The 27,213-nt window shown below is 37.8% G+C and overlaps 1 protein-coding gene across 1 annotated transcript in view; it reads left to right on the forward strand.

Annotated features, from left to right (window-relative positions):
- MED13L (mediator complex subunit 13L) overlaps positions 1 to 27,213 on the forward strand; it is a gene marked incomplete at both ends in the record, with an annotated part of 282,492 nt that overhangs the window by 211,669 nt on the left and 43,610 nt on the right. The window contains 6 exons of the mRNA XM_079717163.1: positions 13,094 to 13,239; positions 16,558 to 16,752; positions 17,119 to 17,307; positions 19,962 to 20,127; positions 22,044 to 22,148; positions 26,289 to 27,020. Coding sequence (XP_079573289.1) covers positions 13,094 to 13,239; positions 16,558 to 16,752; positions 17,119 to 17,307; positions 19,962 to 20,127; positions 22,044 to 22,148; positions 26,289 to 27,020 — 1,533 coding nt within the window. The remainder of the gene's footprint in view (positions 1 to 13,093; positions 13,240 to 16,557; positions 16,753 to 17,118; positions 17,308 to 19,961; positions 20,128 to 22,043; positions 22,149 to 26,288; positions 27,021 to 27,213) is intronic.

Here is a 27,213-nt window from a genome sequence, read left to right on the forward strand (position 1 = left end):
TTTAGAATAAAATTCAAGGCCTATCTCATTGTTGAAAGGTTTACATGATCCAACCCCTGCTCACCTCTTTGATCTCATTTTGTACCTGTCTCCTTCCTATTTATGAGCTTTCAAACACAGTGACCATTCTGTTCCCCAAACATATTAAGCTTGTTCCTGTACTTCTGGCTTTCGTATGTGCCCTCTACCTAAACTCCTCTCTCTGAGGTCTCACCAGGGCTGACTTCTCGTTTGCTCTTCCTCAGAGAAGATGCCTTCTGTACCCACCACTGCCTCCCGTCTTATGTGTCATCTCTTCTCCCCTGCTTCCCTCCACTGCCACTCTTAAACACAGCATCTGTTCTGTTTTCTTCAGAGCTTTTTTTTCCCCCTGAAATTATCTTTTAAAAAACTTCTAAACTGTCTGAAAGGTGGCTAAGCTACTGATTCTTGATGATGAAAGGAGATTCTCTGTCAGAATTTTTTTTTCCTCGAAACCTTTTGCAAATTGGTGCTCGCAAAAAAAAAAAAAAAAAAAATCAAACATCCATAATTTAAAGCATTCATATTTTTGGTAATGACCAGATGCTGATTGTATGTCATTATCATTAAATAAGTGTTGATGTAACAACTATATATTAGAATAGTTTGAAGAGTGAGTTTTAATTGGGTGTCTCTGGGGTATACACCAACTCTTTAGGTGCTGCATCCATCACCTGAAGGATCTTGTGTATTCTGTTGATCTCTTAAATGAGATGCTAATGCCATCCTTATTTATAGCAACTAATGACTCCGTTAGTTCCAGTATCTACTTTTTCTTTTATATCCTCTCAGCTGAATTTTACCTCATTAGGAGAAATTGCTTTTAACCATTAAGAATCAAAGTTAATTCTGTTCAGAATTTGTTTAACATATTGCTAAACCTGTAGCTATCTTTGACTTCATAGTTTTAAGTACACTATAAGAAAAGTATAGAAGCATCTTATGTTTATTTTTGTTCATCTTAACCAACAGATTTATTTTTCTTATAATAGGGATAGGGGAGTTGGGATTGCAGGCAGTGCTGATGATTAAAGGCTGCACTGTGTTTTGAATAAAGAAGACAAAAAACTAGCTTCTGGTGTAGGCCTGTGGCATGGGAAGAGTATGGAAGATAAATACTTGCTGATAACAGCGTTCTACCAAATAAGTGTCAGCTCCAATTTTATTTTCCTTTTGCTGGGAAAACTGTGACCTCCTTTGAGTACTGGTGAGTGAGACATTTTGCAGCAAAGCTGAATATAAAAGGCCCTGCTCTCTGGTAGGCTAATACCAAATGTTGGAAAGCCTTTAAAGAACTTGCCAAGCTACATTGAGTGTCAGCTGCTAGATCTGAAATAGAGCAATATAAAAAGTTAGATGTTCTTCCTGCTTTATTGTAGACAGTGTCTTAAAAATATAGCTAGAGCCATCACTGTAAATAGAGACATAAAGTAATTTTGTTGTACTGTTTCTTTATGTATTAGCTCTCATTAAATACATACTAAAACGTAACTCTGTAACACCAATCAGTTCCTTAAATATTGGTTTGGCCAAAAAGTTCGTTCAGGCTCTTTGGTAACATGTTATGGAGTAGAATTAGGGTATGAGACAGAAAGAAAATCTCAACATGGATCCTTCCCTCTTTTACCTGCCTCATATTGTTCTAGAAGTATTTAAGGTAGTTTACATATAATAAGTAAAATGAGGCAAGAAAAAATAATAAGGGTTGATACTCATGCGTGATGGAAACTATAGTAATGGAGTATGGAAAAATAACAGTCTATGAAAGCAAAAAGGCTATATACCTAGCACTTATTTGTTAACAGGTTTTCTTTCTATTTTTGTCTCTGTTTTTTCATTTGACCACATAGGTAAAGTCCTGCTTGCTGTTGTTCACCTGATGAATGGCAGCATAGTGGAATTCCCATCTGCTTTATGCTTTTTGGCAGGTTATTTCTCCCACTGTGAGCTGCTTGTGGGAATCTAGACAGATGTCAGAGGTCTGTCCCTATGTTTCTTTCAAGCTGGCAAGAGCTCCACCATGTCTGTCACTCAGGCTCCTCCTCCAGCAGCAGAATCTGTCATGGTCGTTGGACATTTGTGTAAAATACCAAGTAAACAGTCACTGATTTTTTATTTTTATTTTTTGCGGTACGCGGGCCTCTCACTGTTGTGGCCTCTCCCGTTGCGGAGCACAGGCTCCGGACACGCAGGCTCAGCGGCCATGGCTCACGGGCCCAGCCGCTCCACGGCATGTGGGATCTTCCCAGACCGGGGCATGAACCCGTGTCCCCTGCATCGGCAGGCGGACTCTCAACCACTGCGCCACCAGGGAAGCCCCGACAGTCACTGATTTTAAGATGTACTATACAAGTGTATTTTGTAGTTTGGGAAGATATAGCATTTCAGTTTAGCAGTAAGGAGTGACAGAGAAAGGCTAGTTTATGCTCTCAGGCTTATATATAAAATCTTAGCTATTTTAGTGTCAGTTGATCCTTTTTTGTTCTTAGCGATATATAATGCCTAATTAGTACTTCATGAGAAAATGGTAGAAAAATGTATGTGGTTCCCTATACCCTTCCACTACTCTACCCCCCACCCCTACCCCCCAATGTTGTTACTGTCTTTTAAAGTAACCAAAAAATAGATTAAAGGTTTTGTTTTATACTTAAAAAAAAAAAAAAAGAATCCAAGGACGTCTTAAAGTGAGCAGTAAAAGTACTTTAATGATTATGAGTTACCTAATATAAATGTCACTTTAATCTGTATTCTCTGCCAGGCAGTCTCCCATTGAATTTTCAAAGGGTTATCCAGAGACTGAGACTAGATAACCTGGCCTAGTTTAGTAAACCTCAAGAGAGATTTTAATAAGATGACTTTCATAAGTCTCCTCAAATATTGTGTATATCAGCTTCTGATTTCCAAGCACACATCACTGACTAGAGCAGCTCCTATGTCTATTTTGGCATCTTGAAAATTATATAGTTTGTACCATCAGGATGGGAACCCTCACACTCTTCCTGCCTTTGGATCAAAGATATACTGAGTCAGAGCCTCCACACTGTCATTTGCTTCTAGTAAGTGAGATACCCAGGGAGAAACATTAAGTCCTTTAGGCCACTAGAGCATTGTTTTTGCATTAATGCAAGAGGTGTTGCTGCTCTGTTACCACTACAGTGCCAGGAACAGTACCCTTGTGATGGGGAAGAATTAATGCACCACCACAGTGCCGAATTTACTGCTGAGGAGGACCGACTTAGCTTTGAGGTTGGAAGGGTAGAAAGGATCAGTCGTAGAGCTTGCTGATTTAATTTCTCTTATATGTATTATATTGCATGTGTGTGTATATTTATAAATATATACATATGTGTTGTATCACATATGTGTATACCTATATACATGAAGAAAAATTGTTCACTGAGGTAATTTTGTATTGAAACAATGTAACTGGTAACTTTCTTAGAAGGGTGACTATTCATAGAGTTGTAATGATAATTTAACAGTTATAATGCAAGTACTCTCTCATTTAAAAAAAAAATTATGTGCCATTAACTCTCCTGGACATTTTCATTGCCTTTGTAATCAGGTTTAACTTCTGATTTAAAAGAAAGGTATCTGAAATAGTGAGAGTATCTCAGGATTTTATAAAATAATTTAATCAACTCTTATTTGAATATTATATAATGTCACCATCTTTTAAAAAGGAGGTGAAAGTTAAGGCCTGTCCAGTAAGAGAAAGGTCAGTGTGCCAGTGAGCAAAGGATCTCAACGTAGTCTTTGTGAAGGCTGACAAAGTAAATGGTATATTTTTAAGGAAAGAAAATGATAAAGTAACATTAGCAAAATATTCCCAAATGAGGATGTATAGAGTGAGGCAAATTACTTCTTGCAAGAGATTGGGTTAATGACAACTTGGAAAATTTTAAGATAATAATTTCATAACACAGAAAGCATTTAGATGAAATTATCTAAATGCATTCTGCATTGTGAATCTGTTACCAAAACACTTTTACACTGTGAAAAGAACAGGAGTTTATTAATATTCATAATGCATTTTGAAAGCACATGTAATACTTGAATTCTGAAAACAGTGTAAGAAGTAAAAAAAAAAATTGTTCTTAAGATTTAGAGTATTGTAAGAGAATAAAATGATTTGGAAGACAGTACTTCCTTTTTTACATTTTGCAAGTCCTTTCCCAATTACACAGATGCAACCCACACCAACCCCCCTTGTGTTTCCTAAGTAAACAGTATTTAAAGTTCCCTTTTTTCTCTCATTGGAAATTACATTTACCTCCTTCTATTAATAATAATTAATCTTCCCACTTTAAAAATATTCATTGTGCACATCAACTGTTCTTGTTCTCTTCATGATGGAACTCGCTAAAGAAAAGTCATTTAGTCTTTGGTTATGACTAAAACTGCATTCATCCATTCAGTGACTATTAAGTGTTATATGTCTAGGTGCTGAGGATACAGAGGGCAGTGGGACAGACATGGTTCCTCCTTTCAGGGGGCTTAACATTATGGTGGGGGAGACCATCAAAATAAATACTTGCAAATTATAACAAAGGCTTATGAAGGAAACAAATTGGATGATGGAACCACTGGATGTATGAATTAATGTAGCAAGAGATGACACTGGAAGATAGATTGAAACCGGCTTTCTTGAAATATAGTTTAATTTTACTTACTGGACCCCTGAGAAGATAGAATTTGAGTCAATTATAACACTAAGATGGAATATATGATATTTTATAAATAATAGGAAAGTTTGTTTTGTTTTGGTTTTTTTGCTAGACCTCTCCTCATTCCCATGGGTTCATTTCATTCCTTCTATAAACTGTTAATTCTTTAAGATTGCATAGGGTACAAACCAATATAAGATATTGTAATTATATGATGAGGGCCCCTTTTTTGAGATTTAATATTAAAGTACACAATTTTAATTGAGGGTAACCAGAATGTCTTAAATCTTCGTATTTCTACCCCTTTGAAAGTCTCTGGGGTCTTGCTACCTTTTAAAGTTTTTAGGTACTTTGCTTAAGAAACAATAAAATGCCCAAGGGCTGATTCTGGTCTTGTTTATTTCCACATGTCTAAGTCCAGCAGAGTGTTTGGTACAAGATTGGTAGGTGTGCTTGGTAAATACTTGTTAATTAAATGAGTTCTTTTGAAAGTATGGGTCCCAAACAAGGGTAAATAAAATACTCTTGGTAGCACAGAATGAAGAGTTCTGTGTGAAAAGAGCTTTATATGAGAAGGCTCTATGGAGAAAGTAGAAGTGATATTGGACTTTGAAAGATGGGATTTAAGGAGAAGGAAGGAGTAGGAAATTGTGTGGAGTTATAGGAATGTAAGTGGGATATGCACAGAGTATTAACCATTCCAAACTGGCTGTCACTGAGAGTTTAGACATGGAAGTAAGGTTTTAAATACTACGTTAAAAAAAAAAAGTGGGTTGTACCAGAGTCTAGAAGGCCTTGCCTGATATGAAGGGGGTGTAGTTTTTTCCCTCTGGGCAGTGGGAACTATGACATGGGATTGATTTAGTAGTATAGATTTTGATAATAAATGTTTTAGGAGGACTGATTTGGCCATACTACTTAGAGTAGATAATAGACAGAGTAAAGGAACAGAATTCCTCAATGGCATTTACAGAAGAGAATACCCTGTTGATCTGTATGGTTAGTCCTTATTTATTCTGTGCTAGTCTCCTTTCTAGTTCAGAGAATATAAACTATCTTGGGTCCCAAAGAGAGTCATACCATATTCTACTCCATAGCTGTCAGTGATATCCCCCAAGCAGGTTCCCTCTAGAAGAACAGATAGAGGAATTGTCAGAAATTCTCAAGACTAGGGGTAGGTTTCCCCTAATAAATTCTTGGCTGGAATATCACAGCTTTTTTTCCCCCTCATATTCTTCCCTTGTCTCATGACTCAGAATTCCATGGTTATTTCACAGTCTCCAAATAAAATGCCAGAAAATTTTAGAGGAAAGGTACAAAGTATCACAAACTCAAGTAAGTGATTAATGCAGCATCTACCCAGTCCAAGCACCATGCTAAGTATGGGGGTCCAAAATGATAGATAAAACACGATTTTTGTCCTCACAAAACTTAGTCAGATGGACTAGACATAAAACTTAAGAACACTGAGGTGCTTTGACTGAGATATATATACAGAGTAGTTTGGGAGCATTTTGCCTATTCTGGGGCTTTAAAGATGATTTCTTGAAAGAGATGAGTAGGAATTAGATGAAGGAGAGGGGAAGTTTATTCTAGACAAAAGAAGAGCATGAACAACAACAACAAAAAGGCATTTGCAGTAAGTGTCCGGTCTTGGTGCCCAGTGGGCAGTGCCTCAGGTTACTTCCTCTTTTTGCTTTTCAGGATTGTTTGATGGTGACCCTCCCTCCTTGCATAGGCATCTTCCCTCCTTCCCTTCCTCGAATCAGTTGGCTTAGTGGTTTGTTTTCTTTTAATGTGCTCAAAGAACACGTTTTGATTTTGTTTTTTTAATAAAGGATACATTTCTTTTTTTAAATTAATTTATTTTATCTCTGGCTGCGTTGGGTCTTCGTTGCTGCACGTGGGCTTTCTCTAGTTGCAGGGAGAGAGGGCTACTCTTCGTTGCAGTGCGTGGGCTTCTCATTGTGGTGGCTTCTCTTGTTGAGGAGCACAGGCTCTAGGCGCACGGGCTTCAGTAGTTGTGGCACACGGGCCCAGTAGTTGTGGCTCGTGGGCTCTAGAGCGCAGGCTCAGTAGTTGTGGCTCGTGGGCTCTAGAGCGCAGGCTCAGTAATTGTGGCACATGGGCTTAGTTGCTCCGCAGCATGTGGGATCTTCCTGGACCAGGGCTCAAACCTGTGTCCCCTGCACTGGCAGGCAGATTCTTAACCACTGCACCACCAGGGAAGTCCAAGTTTTGATTTTGTTAATCATTTCTATTGCCTCTCTTCTCCTCCCCCCGCCTAAGTTTTTGTGTTTTTGTCATTATTTTCATCCTTCTGTTTCCATTGAGTTGACTGTTTTTTGTTGTCTCCCCGTCCAACTTCTTGATTTGAAAGCTTATCTCACTTATTTTAAGACTACCTTTTAGGCATATAAGGATATAAATTACTCTCAAAGCACTGTATCTCTCAGATTTTGACATGTATTACTTTTGTTGTCATTCAGTTTTAAACATTTTTTGATTTCCATTGTGATTTCCTCTGTAACCCAGGATTTATTTAAGGAGTGCATATTCAAGTTTCCAAACAAAGGGATTTTACTTTAACCTTTATTTTTTAAACTGTTGATTTCTAACTAAATTGCACTGTGATTAAAGAGTGTATAGTCTGTGTGATATCAGTTCTTTGAAATTTAGGACTTGTCTTGTATCCTAGTTCCCAGTCCTTTCTTGTACATCTTCCATGTGTCCTTGGAAAGAGAATAGATTATTTCTTGAAAGCCAACAAATATATTTAAGTTAGTATATTTTTGTCTATTTTTTTTTGGTATTCTGAATAATTTGCTTATTAAATACTGAGATAAGTGTGTTAAAATATTTATCAAAGATTTATAAGTTTCTCCTTGTAATTCTACCATTTTTTTCTTTATATATTTCTAAGTTATGTTGCATACCATATGACTGTGTACTTACACACTCAGGATTGTTTAAATTTCTTATTGGATTCCTCTGTTTATTATTCTATAATGATGAACCTAAGTTTTAAAAATATTTTGTTTATTGCTGTTTCTATACCAGCTTTATTTTTATTTGGATTTACCTGGAATATCATTTTCTACTCTTTTTTTTTTTTTTGGTGTGGTTTGATTTTGTATGTCTTGTGTAAGCATTATATAGATGGATTTATTATTTTTCAGCCATTCTGATGACCTTTATCTTTTTGATAGACAGAGAGGGAACAAATTATATCCGTATTTCCAAATTCATCTTACAGTTGTCTTCATTTTCACAATGATGCAGCCATTAAAATGTTTTTAAATTGTTAAAAATTTCCTTTTTTAATCAACTATACTCTAATAAAAATTTTTTTAAAGAATAAATGCTTTGGGGCTTCCCTGGTGGTGCAGTGGTTGAAACTCCGCCTGCCGATACAGGGGACATGGGTTCGTGCCCCGGTCCGGGAAGATCCCACATGCCACAGAGCGGCTGGGCCCGTGAGCCATGCCGCTGAGCCTGCGCATCCGGAGCCTGTGCTCTGCAACGGGAGAGGCCACAACAGTGAGAGGCCCACGTACGAAAAAAAAAAAAAGAATAAATGCTTTAAATTTTTCCTTTTTAAAATTTCCTTTCCTTTTAAAGGAAATATTTCCTTTTAAAAGGAAATATCTCTAATTCAATATCTTTGCACATATAGTTTTCTTAAGATTCACACCTCAGTTTAAATGCTCCCCCTTCTTTCAGAAAAGTTTTTCTCTGACCTATTCCTTTTTAAAATAACACTCCCATTATTTTATATCTTAGTATATTTATTATTTATTTCTTTTTTCTTTTTAATTTCTTTTATAACACAGTTATTTATAGACAGGTTATTTAGTGATATTAGTATTAATACTATTATACTAATCATTTTATTTACATGTTGATTATTTGATCTTAGTCAATAGAGGGAGAAAGATAAAGGAGCCCTAAAGGAGTAACATGCTCAAGTGAAGAGCAAGTAAAGAGGTAGAAATAAAGACCACTCAGGAGTGGCAGAGAATGAGAATGGGAGTACTTTTACAGAGAAAAGGAAATCTGTAATCCTCTAGGACTCTGGGGAAGAGTGAGGTAAGTGTAACTACATACATGTTTAAGGCAAAAAGGAGGTTAAATGAAGAATTGCCTACATCAGATCTTATTTACTGAGTAAAGAGGGGAGAATAAACGGAGCTGAGAACGTTGGAATATTTGTTAAGTGGAGCACCCTAAAAGAACAGGGGCTAGGCTCCAACTTTAGTTAGGGTGAAATTACAGTGTGTATTCATTTGAATAGTACCTTCTGGTCTGTGGCAGTAGGGGGTTAATAGAAATGATGCAGGGAGTGACTTAAGTTACAAAGTATGTGGTCATGCTGATGATGGAATGTATTATACAGGGCGAAGGTAGCATTGACCTAAGGTAGAAACATCGAAGGTAGAAACATCATGAATGCACTGTGAACACCATGTTAAGTGGGGGACCTGAATTCTTATTCCAACTGTGCTCTAAACTATTGTGTAACTTTGGGCACAGATTTGCCTTCCCCCGAATTAGAAAGGGGTTGAGCCTGATCATCTCTAAAGCCCTTTTCAATTTTCAGATGATGAGAGTGTATGAAATAGATGGAGTTGAGTGGTTAAAGGTTCAGGTAAAAGTGGGTAATGGGTGAGAAGCAAGAACATGTATGAAGCTTGTAATAAGTTTTACCTCCTAACTTTGTAATAAATGTTACAAAGTTCATTGTAATCAATGAACTTGTTTTCAGTGTTCATTCACAATTCTGATCTCATTTACCTATTTAAAAATATAAGTTGGTAGAGATAGAAATTAGTATTCTCATTTATAGACAATCTAGCTAGAGGAAAGATCACTAAATTTCAAGTCTAATTCCAGCTGTGTTTCTAAGAATGGCATTTGCAAGCCACAGTTTTTATCCTTGTTTTCTCATCTGTAAATTAGGGGGGTTGACTTCCATCATACTACCTGAATTTTACTTTTAGGCAGGTTTCTAGGTCAGGGTAATATGGTAGTTGTTGTGTATCTGCATTTTATAAAGACATTTGACATATTAATCTTTTAGATTGTCCTTTGTAGACAAGAAATAGTAAATGTGTGGCAGCACTTGGGAGAATTTGCAACTTGGGAATTACCTCATAAAATGACACAGGATTCTTTCCTCAGTATAGTCTTATTCACCGTTTTTAGCAACGACATGGATAAAGATATTGATGGCTTGCTGATTACATATCCTATATGCTGGATAACAGAATCAAAATCAAAGATGATCTCAGTAGACTTCAACTAAGAGCCAAATGGCGAGATGAAACACTGTGGATTCCTCTAGTTGGGCCAGCAAGCCCACTGCACAAGATGAGAGGCAGGGGCTTCCTTCAGATCTTGCCTCCATTACTTCTGTGTGACACATGGCCCCACATGCAAAAAGTATAAAAGAATATTGTGAATTCTTTCTTTATCCTGGAGTCATGCCACTTCATTCCCCAAAGGCAACCAAAATTATTAGGTTTTTAAGTGTATACTTCAGGAGAATTCTACTCTCTAGTGTCAGAGTTGTCTTCCTTGCCCTCTTGTTTCATGTAATATTAGAGAAAAATAAATTTTATAGCTGGAAAAAGATTTATGTACCATAAAGTTCAGTGATTCTCAAAGTGTGGTCCTTGGGCTAGGAGTAGCAGCAGCAGCATCACTGAGAACTTGGTAAAAATGTAGCTTCTTCAGGCCCATCCTGGACCTTCTGAATTATTACTTCTGGGGGGCCCAGCAATTTGTGCCAGCAGCTGATTTTACATATGAGGAAACTATGATCAGAACAGCGAAGTAACATACCAAACATTTTATACTTACTGGTGGCTTCTGTTATATTTCACCCATAACTTGCTCTTTTTCTTGTGTAGTTTTGTCTCTTTTAAAAAACATGTTTTGTTTTTAAAGTTATCAATATAAAAAATAGGCCATTGATTCACTTCCTACCTTTTCATTTGTGCTTCTCTGTGTCTTTTGGGACATAGCAAATTCAGATGAATGCTATTCTGAGGTTTTTATCACGATTCTTTAGACTTAGCTGACTTTTAAAAACCAAACCTTAAATCGGCTCCCTGCTATATTTTACATGCAAGAACTTTGGTTGTCTCAAGGGTGACCTCTGACTTCTTTTCCAAACTCCTTTCCCATCATGTCATGTCTCTCCTCCTTTTAGAATTTCTAAGCTATATCCTGTTCTCACTGCATCTACTCCTTGCCTCATATTTCCTCTCTTTCTTTTCTCTCTACACTGAAATCAGCCTTTCATTTGATTTCATCTTCTTGAAGCATTTGGATCTTCCAAATTGAAAAAATTAGTATCCTTTAGCCTTCCCGTGGCATTTTGGTTTTTCTATTTGTGCTTGGCTTTATTTTGTTAATATGCATTTATATCAATCTTTTGTTAGTTTATATGCTCCTTGAGGACAAGGATCCTGTTTTATTTGTTGTCACTTCAGGCTTCTTGCACCATTCTCCTCACTTACTGGTTGGTTAAATGTTGGTTGCATTTGTGTTCAGTGGAATGAGAACATACTCTGGGCTGTACTCAGTATCTGTAACTCTAACCAGTTGTCTTATAAATATTCTGATGACTACATGGGATAGTAGGCACAATAGGGATAAGTCAGCTCCAGCTCCTCCGCTGAATTTTACAAATGGAAAATTACAAATCCACAATCAGTTCATCTGTATTTTGGTGTTCTTATGGGCCTGGCATAATGTTGTGCATGGAGGATGATATGTTTTCAGGGTCATTTCCATAAATAAAGGACAGCACGTTTTTACTATTGATACTGCTTTATACTTATATACATTTAACTTACATGCATTGTTCCTCTTTGTGAACTTGAAACTTAGATGTATGGTGTTAAGGAGATGTTTAAATTTTTCAAAATTCTTAACAAAATTGTAGTTGCTATCTTAAGATTAAGATACTCTGTTGTGGGGCTTCCCTGGTGGTGCAGTGGTTGAGAATCCGCCTGCCAATGCAGGGGACACGGGTTCGAGCCCTGGTCTGGGAAGATCCCACATGCTGCAGAGCAACTGGGCCCGTGAGCCACAACTACTGAGCCTGCGCATCTGGAGCCTGTGCTCCGCAACAAGAGAGGCCACGACAGTGAGAGGCCCGCGCACCGCAATGAAGAGTGGCCCCCACTCACCGCAACTAGAGAAAGCCCTCGCACAGAAACGAAGACCCAACACAGCCAAAAATCAATCAATCAATTAATTAATTAATTTTTAAAAAAAGATACTCTGTTGTGCTAAATACCCAAATATCAAGACTAGGTGTTTCCTATTGACGAAGCTTCACATTGTAGTAAAATACAAAATTTTCTCAGATCATCTCAACATACTTGTCAAGGAAGAATATATATGCTTCACTGTGGGATAGAGTGAAAATTTTATTATTTTTATTTCATTTTTCTGTAAAGCATTATAATTTTATACTTAAAATTTTAATTTTTTGAGTAGTACTCAAAAGTACACTTTATAATATTTTAGAGAACTTTTGAAAAGAAGGAAATGTTGGAGATGAGTTTTTAAATGGTGGTTGCCTGGAATACAGTGATTTTGGTTCATCAGGCAAATGTTCTTATAAGCTGTCTTGAGAAATGGAGATGTTATGGGTGGCTTAGGGCCAAAGTTAACAACTTTGAAAGAATGTGCCACTATATTAATTTTGAAATTATTTTTCTCCAAGACACATCATTTTTATCAATTTTTAGCTAACTGTGTGGAAAATGGAATGCTTTAATAAAATTTTGTGATCAGAGGTAAATTGTAAAAATTAAATATAATTGATTACCAGGCTATTTAGAGGCTCATATTACCTTATCAGTTGTATATGGGGAATTTACATACAGCAGGGTTGTTGATTGCTGTTTTTAGATCAGTAATTTTAACCTTACTGTAACATTGTAAGCTTGTAAATTTGATCTTATTGTTATGTCATACCAAACATATGCAGAACTCTTTTGTCATTGTTCTAGAGCCATTTAAAAGGCAGTTCAGATAGTAATACATGAGAAGGTAGAAAAATGTTATGATTCTTCTTCTGTCCTTAGGAGTTTATAGTTGGCATAGGAGACTTTATGCAAAGGAAACAGAAAGCATTCTGCACAATAGCTTTCAATTTCAGAGTGGAACATAACTAATTTTTCTATTTATCTGGCATTTTTTATTTAGTTTGTCAAGTTATTGTTATTTGTCCACAGTCAACTAAAAGTTTGTGCTTATTAATATCATCAGGGGCAGGCTTTGCTGGATGGTAATAAAGTAAAGCTGTGTCACATCTGTAGTTCCTGTCGCTAGCACCTGTTTCCTACGAAAATGTAGAGCTGAGTTCCTCATTTTTTCTATTTTAGTGAGCATTTGTCCTGTGCTTTCACATTCTTTCTTCATGGGGAAAGTAATGTATGCACCAGTGTGGAGATTGCCCAACACCAGCCAATTTATTTGATCAATGAGGAGCATATACACATGGCTCAGTCTTCACCTGCACCATTTCAAGGTAAGTAAAAGATGATGTCCCTGCTCTCCACCCCTCCCCACCAAGTGGATAGCCACCTTTCCCAGTAAGGTTTTACAGAATGAGATACTGTCTTGAATAGTTAAGCTAAGCAATAAGGATCGATTTCTGAAGAAGAAAGAGAAGACCACAAGTAAGTGATAATAGCTTGCTAGTTTTTTACTAAAAGCTTCTCACATACAACATGGTCTTATGTGTATTGAGGAATAAAATGTGGAGAATTTCCTTTATATCAAGAGGATTAATAAGTATTTGAAAAATATAATCCAATGAGTAATTGACAAATATTATAAATTAAAGGTTTTCATTGTCCCATGGTTTTAGGAATGTAATGACTTACAGAAAATTACTGTTAAACTTTGTACTATTTGAAATTTCAACCAAAATCAAATTTCTAGAGTTGTATAGTATGTAATTTCATTGATATTAATATCTTATTTCTTTTAATTATAGACTACATTGTAGGCATTTGGTTGTAATTTAACTTACATTCATATTTTTATTAGTTCTCAACTAATCACCTAGATATTACCAAAATAATGCTATGTCCCTTTTTCTCTAGCTGTGCATTCTAAAGCTTTGGTTTTGTGTTTGGAATTCATACTTTTCTATGAATAACTCTTTTTTGTTTTGGCGGTATGCGGGCCTCTCACTGTTGTGGCCTCTCCCGTTGCGGAGCACAGGCTCCGGACGCGCAGGCTCAGCGGCCATGACCCACAGGCCCAGCCGCTCCGCGGCATGTGGGATCTTCCCGGACTGGGGCACGAACCCGTGTCCCCTGCATCGGCAGGCATACTCCCAACCACTGCACCACCAGGGAAGCCCCTATGAATAACTCTTTTTAAATGTTATAATATTAAATTGAACCATATAGAAATATCTTTTTTTTTTGCGGTACGCGGGCCTCTCATTGTTGTGGCCTCTCCCGTTGCGGAGCACAGGCTCCGGACACGCAGGCTCAGCGGCCATGGCTCACGGGCCCAGCCGCTCCGCAGCATGTGGGATCTTCCCAGACCAGGGCACGAACCCGTGTCCCCTGCATTGGCAGGCGGACTCTCAACCACTGCGCCACCAGGGAAGCCCTAGAAATATCTTTTTTAGTTCAATCTAATTTATCAGTTCTAGCGATGTCTGGTTGAAACAGTCTTATAGTATATCACAAAATGTAATTTTAAAAAATTTTTAAATAAAATTGACTAAAGTATTTTTATTGATATAATAGTCTGTCAAATGAGTATTTAGCCTCCATATTATTTATGATGGCTTTTTGGTTTCCTACAAATGATTCTGACTTAATTTGATGAAAGCACCTTTTTCTTACCTTAAAGATTATTAAGGTTTTTTTTAAGGTAAAAAAGAACATTGAACCTCATGTAATTGTGTCCTGATTATTGCCTACATTTTCCTCCATCTTGCAACACATTTTAAGCTATTTACTTTATTATTCTGTAATTTTGGATGTTTTATGTATGAACTGCTCTGTAATTCGAAACGACCCAATTCTCAAACTGTACACTTAAGAGTTGTACAGTATGTGCATATTTAAAAACTGTGTTATTTAAATACTGTGTCAGGATTATTTAAATACCGTGTTTCCTTGTTCTAGAGTCATTTAAAAGGCAGTTCAGATAGTAATACATGAGATTATTTAAATACTGTGTTTCCTTGACTCTGAAAGTGTTGAGGATCATCTGACTTCAGATTTTTTAAATTAATTAATTTATTTATTTATTTATTGGCGTTGGGTCTTCATTGCTGTGCACGGGCTTTTTCTAGTTGTGGCAAGCGGGGACTACTCTTTGTTGCGGTGCGTGGACTTCTCATTGCAGTGGCTTCTCTTTGTTGCCGAGCACAGGCTCTAGGCACACGGGCTGCAGTAGTTGTGGCTCACGGGCTTAGTTGCTCCGCGGCATATGAGATCTTCCTGGACCAGGGCTCCAACCCGTGTCCCCTGCATTGGCAGGAGGATTCTTAACCACTGTGCCACCAGGGAAGTCCCTCACTTTAGATTTTGTCAAGCAAAATAAAAGCATTTACTTATGATAATAACAGAGGGCATTACTAGTCATGAGGAAAGATAGTATTGGCAATACCAGGTCCCTATAGACTACTTATTTTAAATCTTACTGGTTTCTTACTAATACCTTGAATCATGGAAGACTTTGTGGGGCATTATCCTGCCTATTTCCCATGATTGGTGAGGAGAAGGTACATTCTTAGGGCAGGTGTTGGCATATAGATAATTATAGTGAACATAATTAACCATATTGATGTGGAGATTTCCTAGAAGTGTTAAAACAGGAAAATTGCCCTTGATTATGTGTGTTGGTTAGATCTGTATTTTTATCCCATTTGGATCAGTACAGAACAGCAGAAAGGCAACACGAAATCTGTGATGTCTACAGCCATCTCTGTCTTGATTGATGTGATACATCATCCAGCTGTTAAAAAAATAAAGCCATCCCCCAAAAGGACCTCCCAGTTAATGCCTATGCTGAGATTTTTTTTTATAAATCAGGATTAAGGAAAAGTGACCTTTATCCCCAGAAAAGTGTTATTCAGAAGGTCAAAATACTCACCATGAGACTAAGAACTGGCTGACTTATATAGTATTACATTAGCTACATTTTTGTGTCTAGCTCAGTGAAAATGACATCAAGGTCAAACAGTGAAAGAATAAGAGAGAGAGGGACTTTGAGTCCTTTATTTTGCGTAAAATAAATTTTAATTTGAGTTGTTTAATCAACAGACCTCCAAAACAGTCATAATTGAAATTATACATAACATTATATTTCAGACTTGGTACATTAAGACTTTCCTGCTATTAGATGTTTTATGTATATATTATTTTAAAATTACCTCAAATATTTAGGAAGTCTCAGGAAACGATAGGAAGAATGTTCAAGTCCTAGACTGGTTTGGGGGTATATGTATTGAATGGTCTTTTTCTGTCATGGAAGATTCAGTATTCACATCGTATAAGCTATTACCAAACAGATGTTTATATGCTTTAATGTATAGATAGTTTATATATTGTTTGTTGATATAGCTGTCAGACAGTATTATACCTCCCCCATCTGATTTCCTGCAAAAATTGATTTGAGTTGAGAGCCATATAAATGAGAAGTACTAAAATGAGAAAGTTTTAAAAATTACACTTCAAAAGGAGTTAGGAAATAAAGAGCAATATACATTAAGTGATACTATGCTTCACCCTAAAAATTACCATACATGTAGCATTACACTTAAGCAGGAATTATTACTGTGCTCTGTAACATATGTTTCTCCTCTCTGCTTTAGTACTGGTAAGTCCTTATGGCTTAAATGGCACGCTAACAGGCCAAGCATACAAGATGTCAGACCCAGCCACCCGTAAGTTGATTGAGGAATGGCAGTATTTCTACCCAATGGTGCTGAAAAAGAAAGAAGAATTGAAAGAAGAGGAGGAGTTGGGGTATGATGATGATTTCCCCGTGGCAGTAGAAGTAATTGTTGGTAAGAGAAAATATTTTGCCTGAAGAACTTAATTCTATCTTCTTCATCTTCCTTAATTTAAAAAGATAATCATTCAGATTCATCAAAAATAATCTCCATAATTTTCCCATCTTTTTGAATTCTCTTGACACAGTGGTATTTGCTGAGTAGTTATCTTGCCTGAAGCACCAATGGTCCCCATATTCCAAATGCTATTATGATAATGTTGGAACACATGTTTAAATAGCTATTAACTTATGAAAGGACGAAACCTATCACTTTTGGCAGTACCTAATGAGCTTTGACTCTGACCACTGGAATAATGAATTTGGCGGTCGAGTGTGAACTTTTTCTCAGGCCTGGTGCTCTCTCTCTCTTTCCTCACAGGTGGTGTTCGGATGGTTTATCCTTCAGCTTTTGTTTTGATCTCTCAGAATGACCTCCCAGTTCCTCAGAGTGTTGCTGGTACCGGAGGCCATATTACAGTTGGGCAGCAGGGACTTGGTAGTGTGAAGGACCCAAGTAACTGTGGGATGCCGCTCACCCCGCCCACCTCTCCAGAACAGGCTGTCATAGGTGAGTGCGGTCCAGGTGTGGAAGAGATCCCAGAAAATCATGTAGTTCCCTTGCCATGGAACAGGTGAGAAAACACATTGAGAAATTCCTGGTGGAAGAGATGGAGATAGAGTAATGTGGGGGTTTTACAAAATGGAGAAGGAAAATTGTAAACAAACAGAATTTATGAGCTTCAGAATTTTAATTGTGCCTGTATTAGTCTTTACTCCAATTACACAGTTTAATTGTTTCTCGTAAGTTTTCCATGTGCATCTGCTCTTTTATACTGATGTGGGTGCATTTAGGAGACAAGATGTGAGTTTCTTTTCTTTCTTTCTTTAAAAAAAAAAAAATGGAAAATACCAAATCAGAGAATAGTTGATGCCTTTGCCCAGTTCGCTGTTGCCAGCCAGGGACAAGTCTTGGATGAATTCTCTTTCCTTATTATATTATAAAGTTAGTCTAACATCCAGGATCTCTGAATAAATGTCTTGTCCTTTCAATATTAATTACATTTGAAAAATTTGTCAATTTCAACATTCTTCCTTCTTGGAAAAATACAGAAATTGTTTAATTTGGGAGAATGTTGCCTTCTTTGTTGAGTAGTATATATCCTATATTAACTTTTTTGTTGTTGCAGTTGACTTCATTTTAATTGAAAATCTAGTCACTAAGAAAAGGATACTCATCATACTTGAGCTGAAATGAGATTAATTATAGGTATTTAATGTGGGCCGTGTTGGCAGGAGCATCAGAGTAAGTAAAGCCTTGGCCACTAAACTTTGAAAACAGACTGTCAAACATACATGCTCATCATGTGGTGAGTTTCGTGAGGGTCAGATAAGACAGGTTTTCAGAGTTTCTAGCATAGTGCTTGGCATGTAGTGGCATTCAGTAAATGTTCATGGTTAAATAATATATTGGGGAAAAGTATAGACTTTGTGATTGAATCTAATTTTAAAACCTAGCTGTAGTTTCTACTAGGTGAGTGACCTTATTTAATTCTCATACTTGCTCTGAACACCAGTTTCCTTCTCTGTTAAATACTATATAGTTTCCAGGGTTATTATACATATTAGATCATGTACTTGACAGTGCTTGGTAAACAATAAAGCAATATACAAACAGTAGTGTAAGAAATTTAAAGCAGTGCTCAAAACTCCAGTTTCAGCACACAGTATTAAGTTATCTGGAAGGAATTACTCAGATACTGTGTGGGAGACAGAAATGGACAACACGTAGCCTTTGGGTTTTTGGTGGGGGGAGCGGGGAGGGTTTGGCCGTGCCACATGGCTTGCGGAATCTTAGTTCCTCTAACAGGGATCGAACCCCTGCCCCTTGGAGTGGAAGCGTGGAGTCCTAGCCACTGGACCACCAGGAACGTCCCTAGCCTTTGTTTTTAAGAGCCTTGTAGTTGCTAAGATGGTGAAAAAATGTACTATGTCTGGCTCTAATATGGTAGAGCAGAGAATTTGGATGATCTCTTATGAAAGGATTTGCCATCAATCAGTTTTTATTAAAACTACTTTAAACTGGGGCTTCCCTGGTGGCGCAGTGGTTGAGAGTCCGCCTGCCGATGCAGGGGACGTGGGTTCGTGCCCCGGTCCAAGAAGATCCCACATGCCGCGGAGTGGCTGGGCCCGTGAGCCATGGTTGCTGAGCCTGCGTGTCCGCAACGGGAGAGGTCACAACAGTGAGAGGCCCGCGTACAGCAAAAAAATAGAGCTGAGACTAACCATTCAGCTCATATAATGGTTGTTTTGCAGTGATACCAAGAATATTAGTTTGTGATTTAAGGTTGTTTCTTTTTCACACGAGAGTGGAGGCCTTTCAGAGCGCTTAAAATTGATCATTTCAATCAAGATGTTTTGCATCGTAGTTCTATCAAGAGTAAAACCCACAATATGTTTATGAACTCAAATAGATAAAAGTAGTTGAATCAGAATTTAATACTGGAAATTGACTTCAGTATTTGTCTTGTATGAGATGGAAGTAGTAAAATACTTACAACCAATAACTGGTTTTATCAGCAATTATAGTAGACATAGTAGAAAATGGATTACAATACCAAGTACAGTTGGAAAAACTAACTGGAGTTATTAGAGAGAAACCAGTGAATTTTTAATCCTCTGATATAAAATGTTGAGTCAACTTCTTTCAGTGTTTTAGTATTAAGCTTTCATAAGTAGTGTCAGGCATAAGGATGAACAGTTCCACACACAGATTTGAAATTTGACCTTCTTAAGAATTTCTTTCTCTTACCCAGGGCACTGCCTGCAGATGTTACACAGCCATTTAGCTACATGAGCATAAAGCTCCGTCTACTGTTTTGTTCTGCATTGGGCTTTAAAAAGTCAAACAACCCATGCATGTTTATATCTTTAATATTGTCATGTTTGAATCCTCCCATGTAAGTTGTCTCCAATACCTGTGGAGTAGGAATGCCTCTGGATGGATATGCCATTGAGGGTATGTGAGTGTGAGTATTGATGTGATTGAAAGCTATACTGATGCAAATTTACTCATAGCTACAGATAGTGTTATTGTCAGGGGTAGCAGCAAAGCTACATGATCACTTTCAACAATTAAATATTTATGTTAAATAAGCCAGCAGTCTGTGCACTAGGAGACCTTTTCAGAAAATTCTGACATTCCAAATTGTCTTTCTTTCCTAGGTGAGAGTGGAGGGACACAGAGTGCTGTCAGTCACCTAGGTTCCCAAGATGGGGGGATGATAACTATGCACAGTCCAAAGAGATCGGGGAAGATTCCTCCAAAACTCCACAATCATATGGTCCATCGAGTCTGGAAGGAATGCATCCTCAACAGAACGCAGTCCAAGTATGTTTTTTGCATTCTGTCTGGATCGTGGTTTAGTAACCATGTCTTTTATTACTACATGAAGAGGATCAATCACATTGTGCTGTTGTGTGACCAAACCCTGAGATGGTCACTGGATTGTTAGTTCATCTTTTTGAACATAATAGGGTAAAATTCAAAACAAAGGTGTTAAAATAATTTGACTATCCAGGAAAAATTTGAAGTTCCTGATCATCTCAAGATTGTCATGGTGTTCATCTGACATTTTTTAACACAGCTGGCTCAGAGATTCACTCTGAGTGTCAGGACAGTAATTGTGGGTATGGTTTTTCCCTGTATACCTACTAATGAATGTTTCCTGTTTACAAAGGGAAATGACCTTCTTTGCCATGTTTTCTATTATACATTAGCCTCATTCTTTAATTGACAATGCATTTCTGAACTGAACTGATGACAATTGGAGGGGTGTTTAGTAGCTGCTGTGCTTCTGTTTCTTGACTTGGGGAAATTCTTTTCTTCCCCAACTCAACTTCCCTTCCTTGCCCCACCTCCCTCCCGTCCATCCCCTCTGACCTCCCTCCTTCCTTAACATATTTTTGGAAAAGGAGAGGAATTGATTCTAAGAAGAGATGGCTGGTGATTATTTTAATTGCCTGAATGATAATGTCAAACAGTAGTCAGTAAATACTATTTCACTTATCAAGATTTACATAAACATATTCAGCATATTTTCACATCTGTTTTGATATGACTGAGGTGTCCAACTTTTTGATTGATACAGGTAAACAAAAGAGTCTTCATTCTCTGGAGCAGAATAAATATGGACATTCTTGTCAGTAATTCCTAAGAACTCATTTAGAAGCCAATTAAGTGTTTCTTCAGTGACTGCTATTCAAAGCTTTATATACACAATTAAAACCTGTCCTTTGGACCTGGCTTTTAGCAAATTCCTACTATATATTTATTTCCCAAATAGTTGGCTCTAGAATAAGCTACTAAAGAAGATTTAGTAGAAAAAAATCTAAAATAATTGCAGTGGGAAATCATATGGCAAGTTCTAGAATTTAAAAGGTATCTCTATTCACTTTAAAATGATCTTTTCCTTTAGAATTATTGGTACAGATATTTTCACTTATGTCTGCAATGCCTAGACAATTTCCATGTTAACATTTTCTTTTTCTTTTCCTTTTATTTACCATCTTTGATTTTTATCACTACTAACCTTTCCACCAAGTCTAACAAATCAGAGCCCTTTTATCAGCAGCACCGAACAGGGAAGTGAGACACCCAGAAAGGCAGGGGAGGGTGGAGAGCAAGCGAAGTCCTTGCAGAGCCATCAGTGAAACACTTTGCAGTATCAGCTGTAGCAAAATCAACAGTACAGAAATACTGCCCAGTGTTCTTATTTATGCAGTAGTAGACATCTACTTTTTGCTACCAATTATTAGTGACATGCAGGAGATATATTTGATTCTTATGTTTTAGTTCACATCACTTGTGTGGAGTGCTGCCCTTAAATGCTAGTAAATATAGGTGTTTTAAGAGTGATTTAAACAGTCTATCTGAGGATATATAATTCATAGATGCTGTGAAAAGATAATTTTTTAAAATCTAGGTTATTTCTACAGAATTTAGGTGACTTTTTAAAAAACAACAGATAATAGTGCCAGGTAGTGTTTAATTGCTATGTGTACCACCCATGTTAAAATGTATATTAAACTTAAATAAAATTATTTGGAATCCTGACTCTTCTAGTGCATGGCAGTAGTAGTTGCCTTTCCCACCCCAGCAACCTCCCACCTTGAGTTGCTTTCAATCATCTATCAGCAAGATACCATTACTGTGTAAAATGTATTCATGTCTTTCTAACATTTTCCCCCCAGAGGTATGGATATTATCTCATGTTTACACAAGCCACATTTTTAAACCTTTTTTAGGAGGAGCCAGATGTCAACTCCAACTCTTGAAGAAGAGCCTGCTAACAATCCTGCTACTTGGGATTTTGTGGATCCAACCCAAAGAGTCAGCTGTTCTTGCTCTAGGTAGGTAGGGGCCACGGCAGAACAGTATGATAGAACATTTTATTGGTTGTCTCCTGGCCTCTCAGACCACTTCTTCCACATCACTTTGCTTTATTTTCTTTTATTATTTATGTATTTATTTATTTTTAATTTTTTATTATTTTTAAAATATTTATTTATTTATTTGGCTACGCTAGGTCTTAGTTGCGGCATGTGGGATCTTTGTTGCGCCTTGCAGGGTCTTTAGTTGAGGCATGTGAACTCTTAGTTGCGGCATGTGGGATGAGTTCCCTGGCCAGGGATCGAACCCGGGCCCCCTGCATTGGGAGTGCAGAATCCTAACCACTGGACCACCAAGGATGTCCCTGCTTTGTTTTGTTTTAAATCTTCTCCAGTGGTGGAAAAAAGCTTGGTGTTTTTCTTCTATGCAGATGCTACAGTTTTATTGTCAGGACTCAGAATGAGCCTTTTTAGACAACTGGCCCTGTTACCAAATTGCTCCCACAGATTTCTTCAGGATAACTTCTTCAGAACTGAAAGCATCAGTTTGACAAGACAATCTCTTGCCATTTAACTGAGTATTTAATTACTCTTAATTATAAAGTTGAGATAAATATCAAGCAGGTTGGCTTGAATTAATAGAATTTGGATTAAATAGACCTTTCATAGAATATTTTTATTGTTGGTGCTCGTGTTTTTTGGTGACTGAAGTAGGTATGTGGTAATACCACCTGCTGAAAGCTAAAATTGTTGCTCATTCATTTAGATATTTGAATAGAAACCCAAATTATTTTCTGTAGGAAATTTTTGCACTCCTCATTTATGTTCCCTTGACTTACCACTCCTTGTGGTAATAGAGAATCTTATTGTCACAGATTTTCATGGGTGTTCTTAAATTTCTTAAGTGTATATCAGCCTTACCCCCCTCCCCCGCCAGCTCAGCTGACTGTAGGAGCATGTGGTGATGATTATTCACTTAGTGAGCAGCTTAGAGTATCTTTGCTTGCATTTGATACTGCTCAATACTTAGGTCAGTTGAGATAAGTGTACTTGGAAGATGGCCATTCATTTCTCTAGTTTAGATCACGGGGTTCTTAATGTGGCATATATGAATAGGCTTTGGGCTAGGGAGGTGGTCATGATGCCCGAGAATCTCTGCAAACACACACATACGCACGTGTGCACATGTGTGTTTGTACACTTAGGCAGCAGTTTTGACAGCTTCTTCCTGTTCCCCCTTCCCTATAAATTGATCTCTTTTATCAAGCTCTGCCTTGGTAGTCAGCTTTTTGTTGAGATGCTGTAAGTACCTAGTGAAACTCTTTGATTGATTTTTCAAGGAGGATGTTTTCAATGATATTATCTGCTCATTAAGGGTCCTCTTTCTGAGCATGTGAGAATCTCTCTAGTCTCAGGATAGGTGTGGTATACCAGCTGAATACCTGGTTGACTTTCATCTTTAGGCCATTGTAAATTGTGTGACAAAAAGTATTTTCCTATTAACAGTGACTTCTAAACAGCTTACAGCCAAGTTATGGTCCACCTTTAGAAAGTACATAGGATAAAAATTTTAGTGTATTTAACTTCACTTGTGCCTTCATCTTATTTTTCCTGCTCTTTTCCTTAATCTAGATTTTTTCACTTTTTAAAAATAACTTTTTTACTGATTTCTATCACATTCTTATTTACTACCTTGCATTAGTTTTACCTGAAGTATAAATAAATAACACTTTTTCTTTTGTCCTCTGGAGTTATTGCTCTATTTCCTCACCAAATTCTTACACCCTTCAGGTCTTATCTGTAGACATGCATTCGCATTCTATTCCATTGACTTCTAAATGTTTATCTCTAGACCTGACTTCTTACATGTACTCTAGTCTTGTATTTGGGGGAGTGCTTTTAAGATAAACCCTTAATATCGATATACCTGTTTCCTCACAAACCAGGTACCCGATTGCAGTCATTTTTGTCACAATTTTCCCCTTCTCAGCCTAGAAACTTTATCATTTATTTATTTTTCTTAATTTTCTAGATCAATTTTATCATTGCATTTCACAGTGATTTCCTTTGAAATGTCTGTTATAGTCATTCTACTTTCCTTATTCTTTTAGTTACCATGTGTTCCTGCACTATTTGGCCCTGCCTCTGATTTCCTTCCCATTAAGGCCAAACCACTCATATAGTTAGCCTTCTGAGCCCGATCTTCCTGCTGCCTGCTTCAGTGAGGTCCCTTACCTGTTCACAGATTTGCAGTGATGGTCTGTTACTTACTGGTGTATCCCTTATTCTAACCATTCCACAATGTAGTTGAGTTGTTAACTGCAATTGAAAAAAATGACTTTATAAGATTATCCACTTTGTAAAAAGTCCTTACTTTGAAGAGGCTACTATAAAATATCTATCAAAGGAGTGGTGTGGTTAAATGCTCTCTGAGAAAATCCAAATCAAAAAGTTTTATGTGAAAGACTTTTAGAGCTTAGGTCTTAAAGTAAGCACCCTTAGAAGATATTGAGATAATTGAGATATTTTCAGATGAGACATTCGTCTCTTACTGTGGTACTTTGCCCTGGAGATTTAAAGTCCAGTTTTTGCCTTATTGACAATAGCCTTATGCATAGACAACCTTCTTCAAAGTCGGGATTTTTTTTTTTTTTAAAGACTTTGGCAAGAGTGTTTTCAGATTATCTACTGCAGGATTACTGAACCCATTATGGAATGGTCCACTCCTCACACTATTTAACGGCCTTATGGGGCAGGGTGGCCATCCTGCTGTCCCACTTAAACCATCCCATTATGCCACACAAATCCGTTTTACTTCCCACTGGGGCATTGTTTAGTGCAATGCAACAGTAATTTAATGCCACCCTAGTGGCCTCAGAGAGTTACTGATACACTGGCAGGAGAGCTTACATTTTTTCTGGGAGTGATTTATGTATTGGGAGGAACTGGCTGACCTGCTATATAACTTTTTTGCACAGATTAAACCTTAGGATAATCTAGTGGGCCCTTACTGAGCAATTTCTCACACCCAGGCTTGCCAAGAAGTGTGTTACGATGTGAGCAGACTTGCTATTCCTGCTTAGATAGTACAGATGCATTTGTATGTATGTGTAGTTTTAATATTCACTCACAACCTTCTTCTTCTGTCTCATTTTAACATGTTTCTGTAAGATCCAAAGTTGTCTTTTATCCCTTCTTTCTTGGATAATAGTAGCATATAAAGTTCCTAGTATATTTATCCTATTAAATATTCTTCTTTCTTCCTTCCTTCCTTCCTCCCTCCCTCCCTCCCTCCCTCCCTCCCTCCCTTCCTTCCTTGCCTGTTTTGGGTCTTCGTTGCTGCACGCGAGCTTTCTGTAGTTGTGGCGGGTGGGGGCTACTCTTCCTTATGGTGTGCGGGCTTCCCATTGCGGTGGCTTCTCTTGTTGCGGAGCACAGGCTCTAGGGCGCGCGGGCTTCAGTAGTTGTGGCGCACGGGCTTAGTTGCTCCGCAGCATGTGGGATCCTCCCGGACCAGAGATCGAACCCGTGTCTCCCGCACTGGCAGGCGGATTCTCAACCACTGCGCCACGAGGGAAGTCCTCCTATTAAATATTATTAAAACTAACCCTTAGTTTCACACTTTGGGGGAGAGTTCCATAGTTATCTTATTCCTGATTTACAACACTATAAGCTTTTATAAACCATTCTTTTTTTTTTTTTTTTTTGATAAGCCATTCTATATTGGAGTTGGTAGAGTGTTGTAAAATAGAAATTGGAAGCTTTTTTTTTGGTTCTTTTTTTGACAGATGATCTCATTACTGTTAGTTTTAACAATGCAATATGAATAGATTGTCTGAGGCCCTCACCAAATTTGAAAGATTTGGGGATTTTCAAATTAGTATTTTTGTAGAGGTTAGCAGCATATTAATTAATGTTTCTTAAGTTCATCTCTTATCTACTTAACTTGTATGTAATTGGTTCATCATTTTCTGTCAGGGTGTGTTGCAGTTTTTAGTCATTATCAATATATTTAACACCCAGAGTCCATTTAGATGTATTATTGCATATAACGTGTGCTTAAAAAGACATAACCTTGTTAGAGGCATCTCTTTTGTAATTAGAATGATGCAGTTATTTTCATCTGTGTATTTACTGACTTCATTTTAATTCTCATTTCAGGCATAAACTTTTAAAACGTTGTGCAGTAGGACCCAGTCGACCTCCCACAATATCACAACCAGGGTTCAGTGCAGGACCATCATCATCTTCATCTTTACCACCTCCTGCTTCTTCTAAGCACAAAACAACAGAAAGACAGGAAAAGGGAGACAAGTTGCAAAAGAGACCCTTGATACCATTTCACCATAGGCCCTCTGTGGCCGAAGAGTTATGCATGGAACAAGATCCACCAGGACAGAAGCTAGGCTTGGCAGGGATAGACTCCTCCTTAGAGGTGGCTAGCAGTAGGAAGTATGATAAGCAAATGGCCGTGCCTTCCAGAAATACAAGCAAGCAAATGAATCTGAATCCTATGGATTCACCTCATTCCCCTATTTCCCCTCTGCCGCCAACACTCAGCCCTCAGCCACGAGGTCAGGAAACGGAGAATTTGGACCCACCATCTGTCCCTGTGAATCCAGCCCTCTATGGAAATGGGCTAGAACTCCAGCAGTTGTCTACTCTGGATGACAGAACTGTCCTCGTAGGCCAAAGACTGCCTCTGATGGCAGAGGTCAGTGAGACCGCCTTATATTGTGGGATTAGGCCCTCGAACCCAGAGTCCTCAGATAAGTGGTGGCATAGTTATCATCTCCCATCCATTGATGATGCTGAGTTCCGGCCTCCAGAGCTCCAGGGTGAGAGATGTGATGCCAAAATGGAGGTAAACTCAGAGAGCACTGCATTGCAAAGGTAAGGTGACTCCCCACCCCGTCCACCTGATCACCCATCAGAAGGCCAAGGCCATAGGTTCCCAAGAATCAGGGCCTTCAGATCCAAAATTGAAGAGGCCTTTCTTCCCCATTCTAGACTCTGCATTTGGAAAATGTTTAAAAGTCAAATGCTTTATCCATCATGAGGTTTAACACACGTCATTACTTAAATG

This window comes from Hyperoodon ampullatus (genome assembly GCF_949752795.1).
Source record: "Hyperoodon ampullatus genome assembly, chromosome: 13".
NCBI lineage: Eukaryota > Metazoa > Chordata > Mammalia > Artiodactyla > Ziphiidae > Hyperoodon > Hyperoodon ampullatus.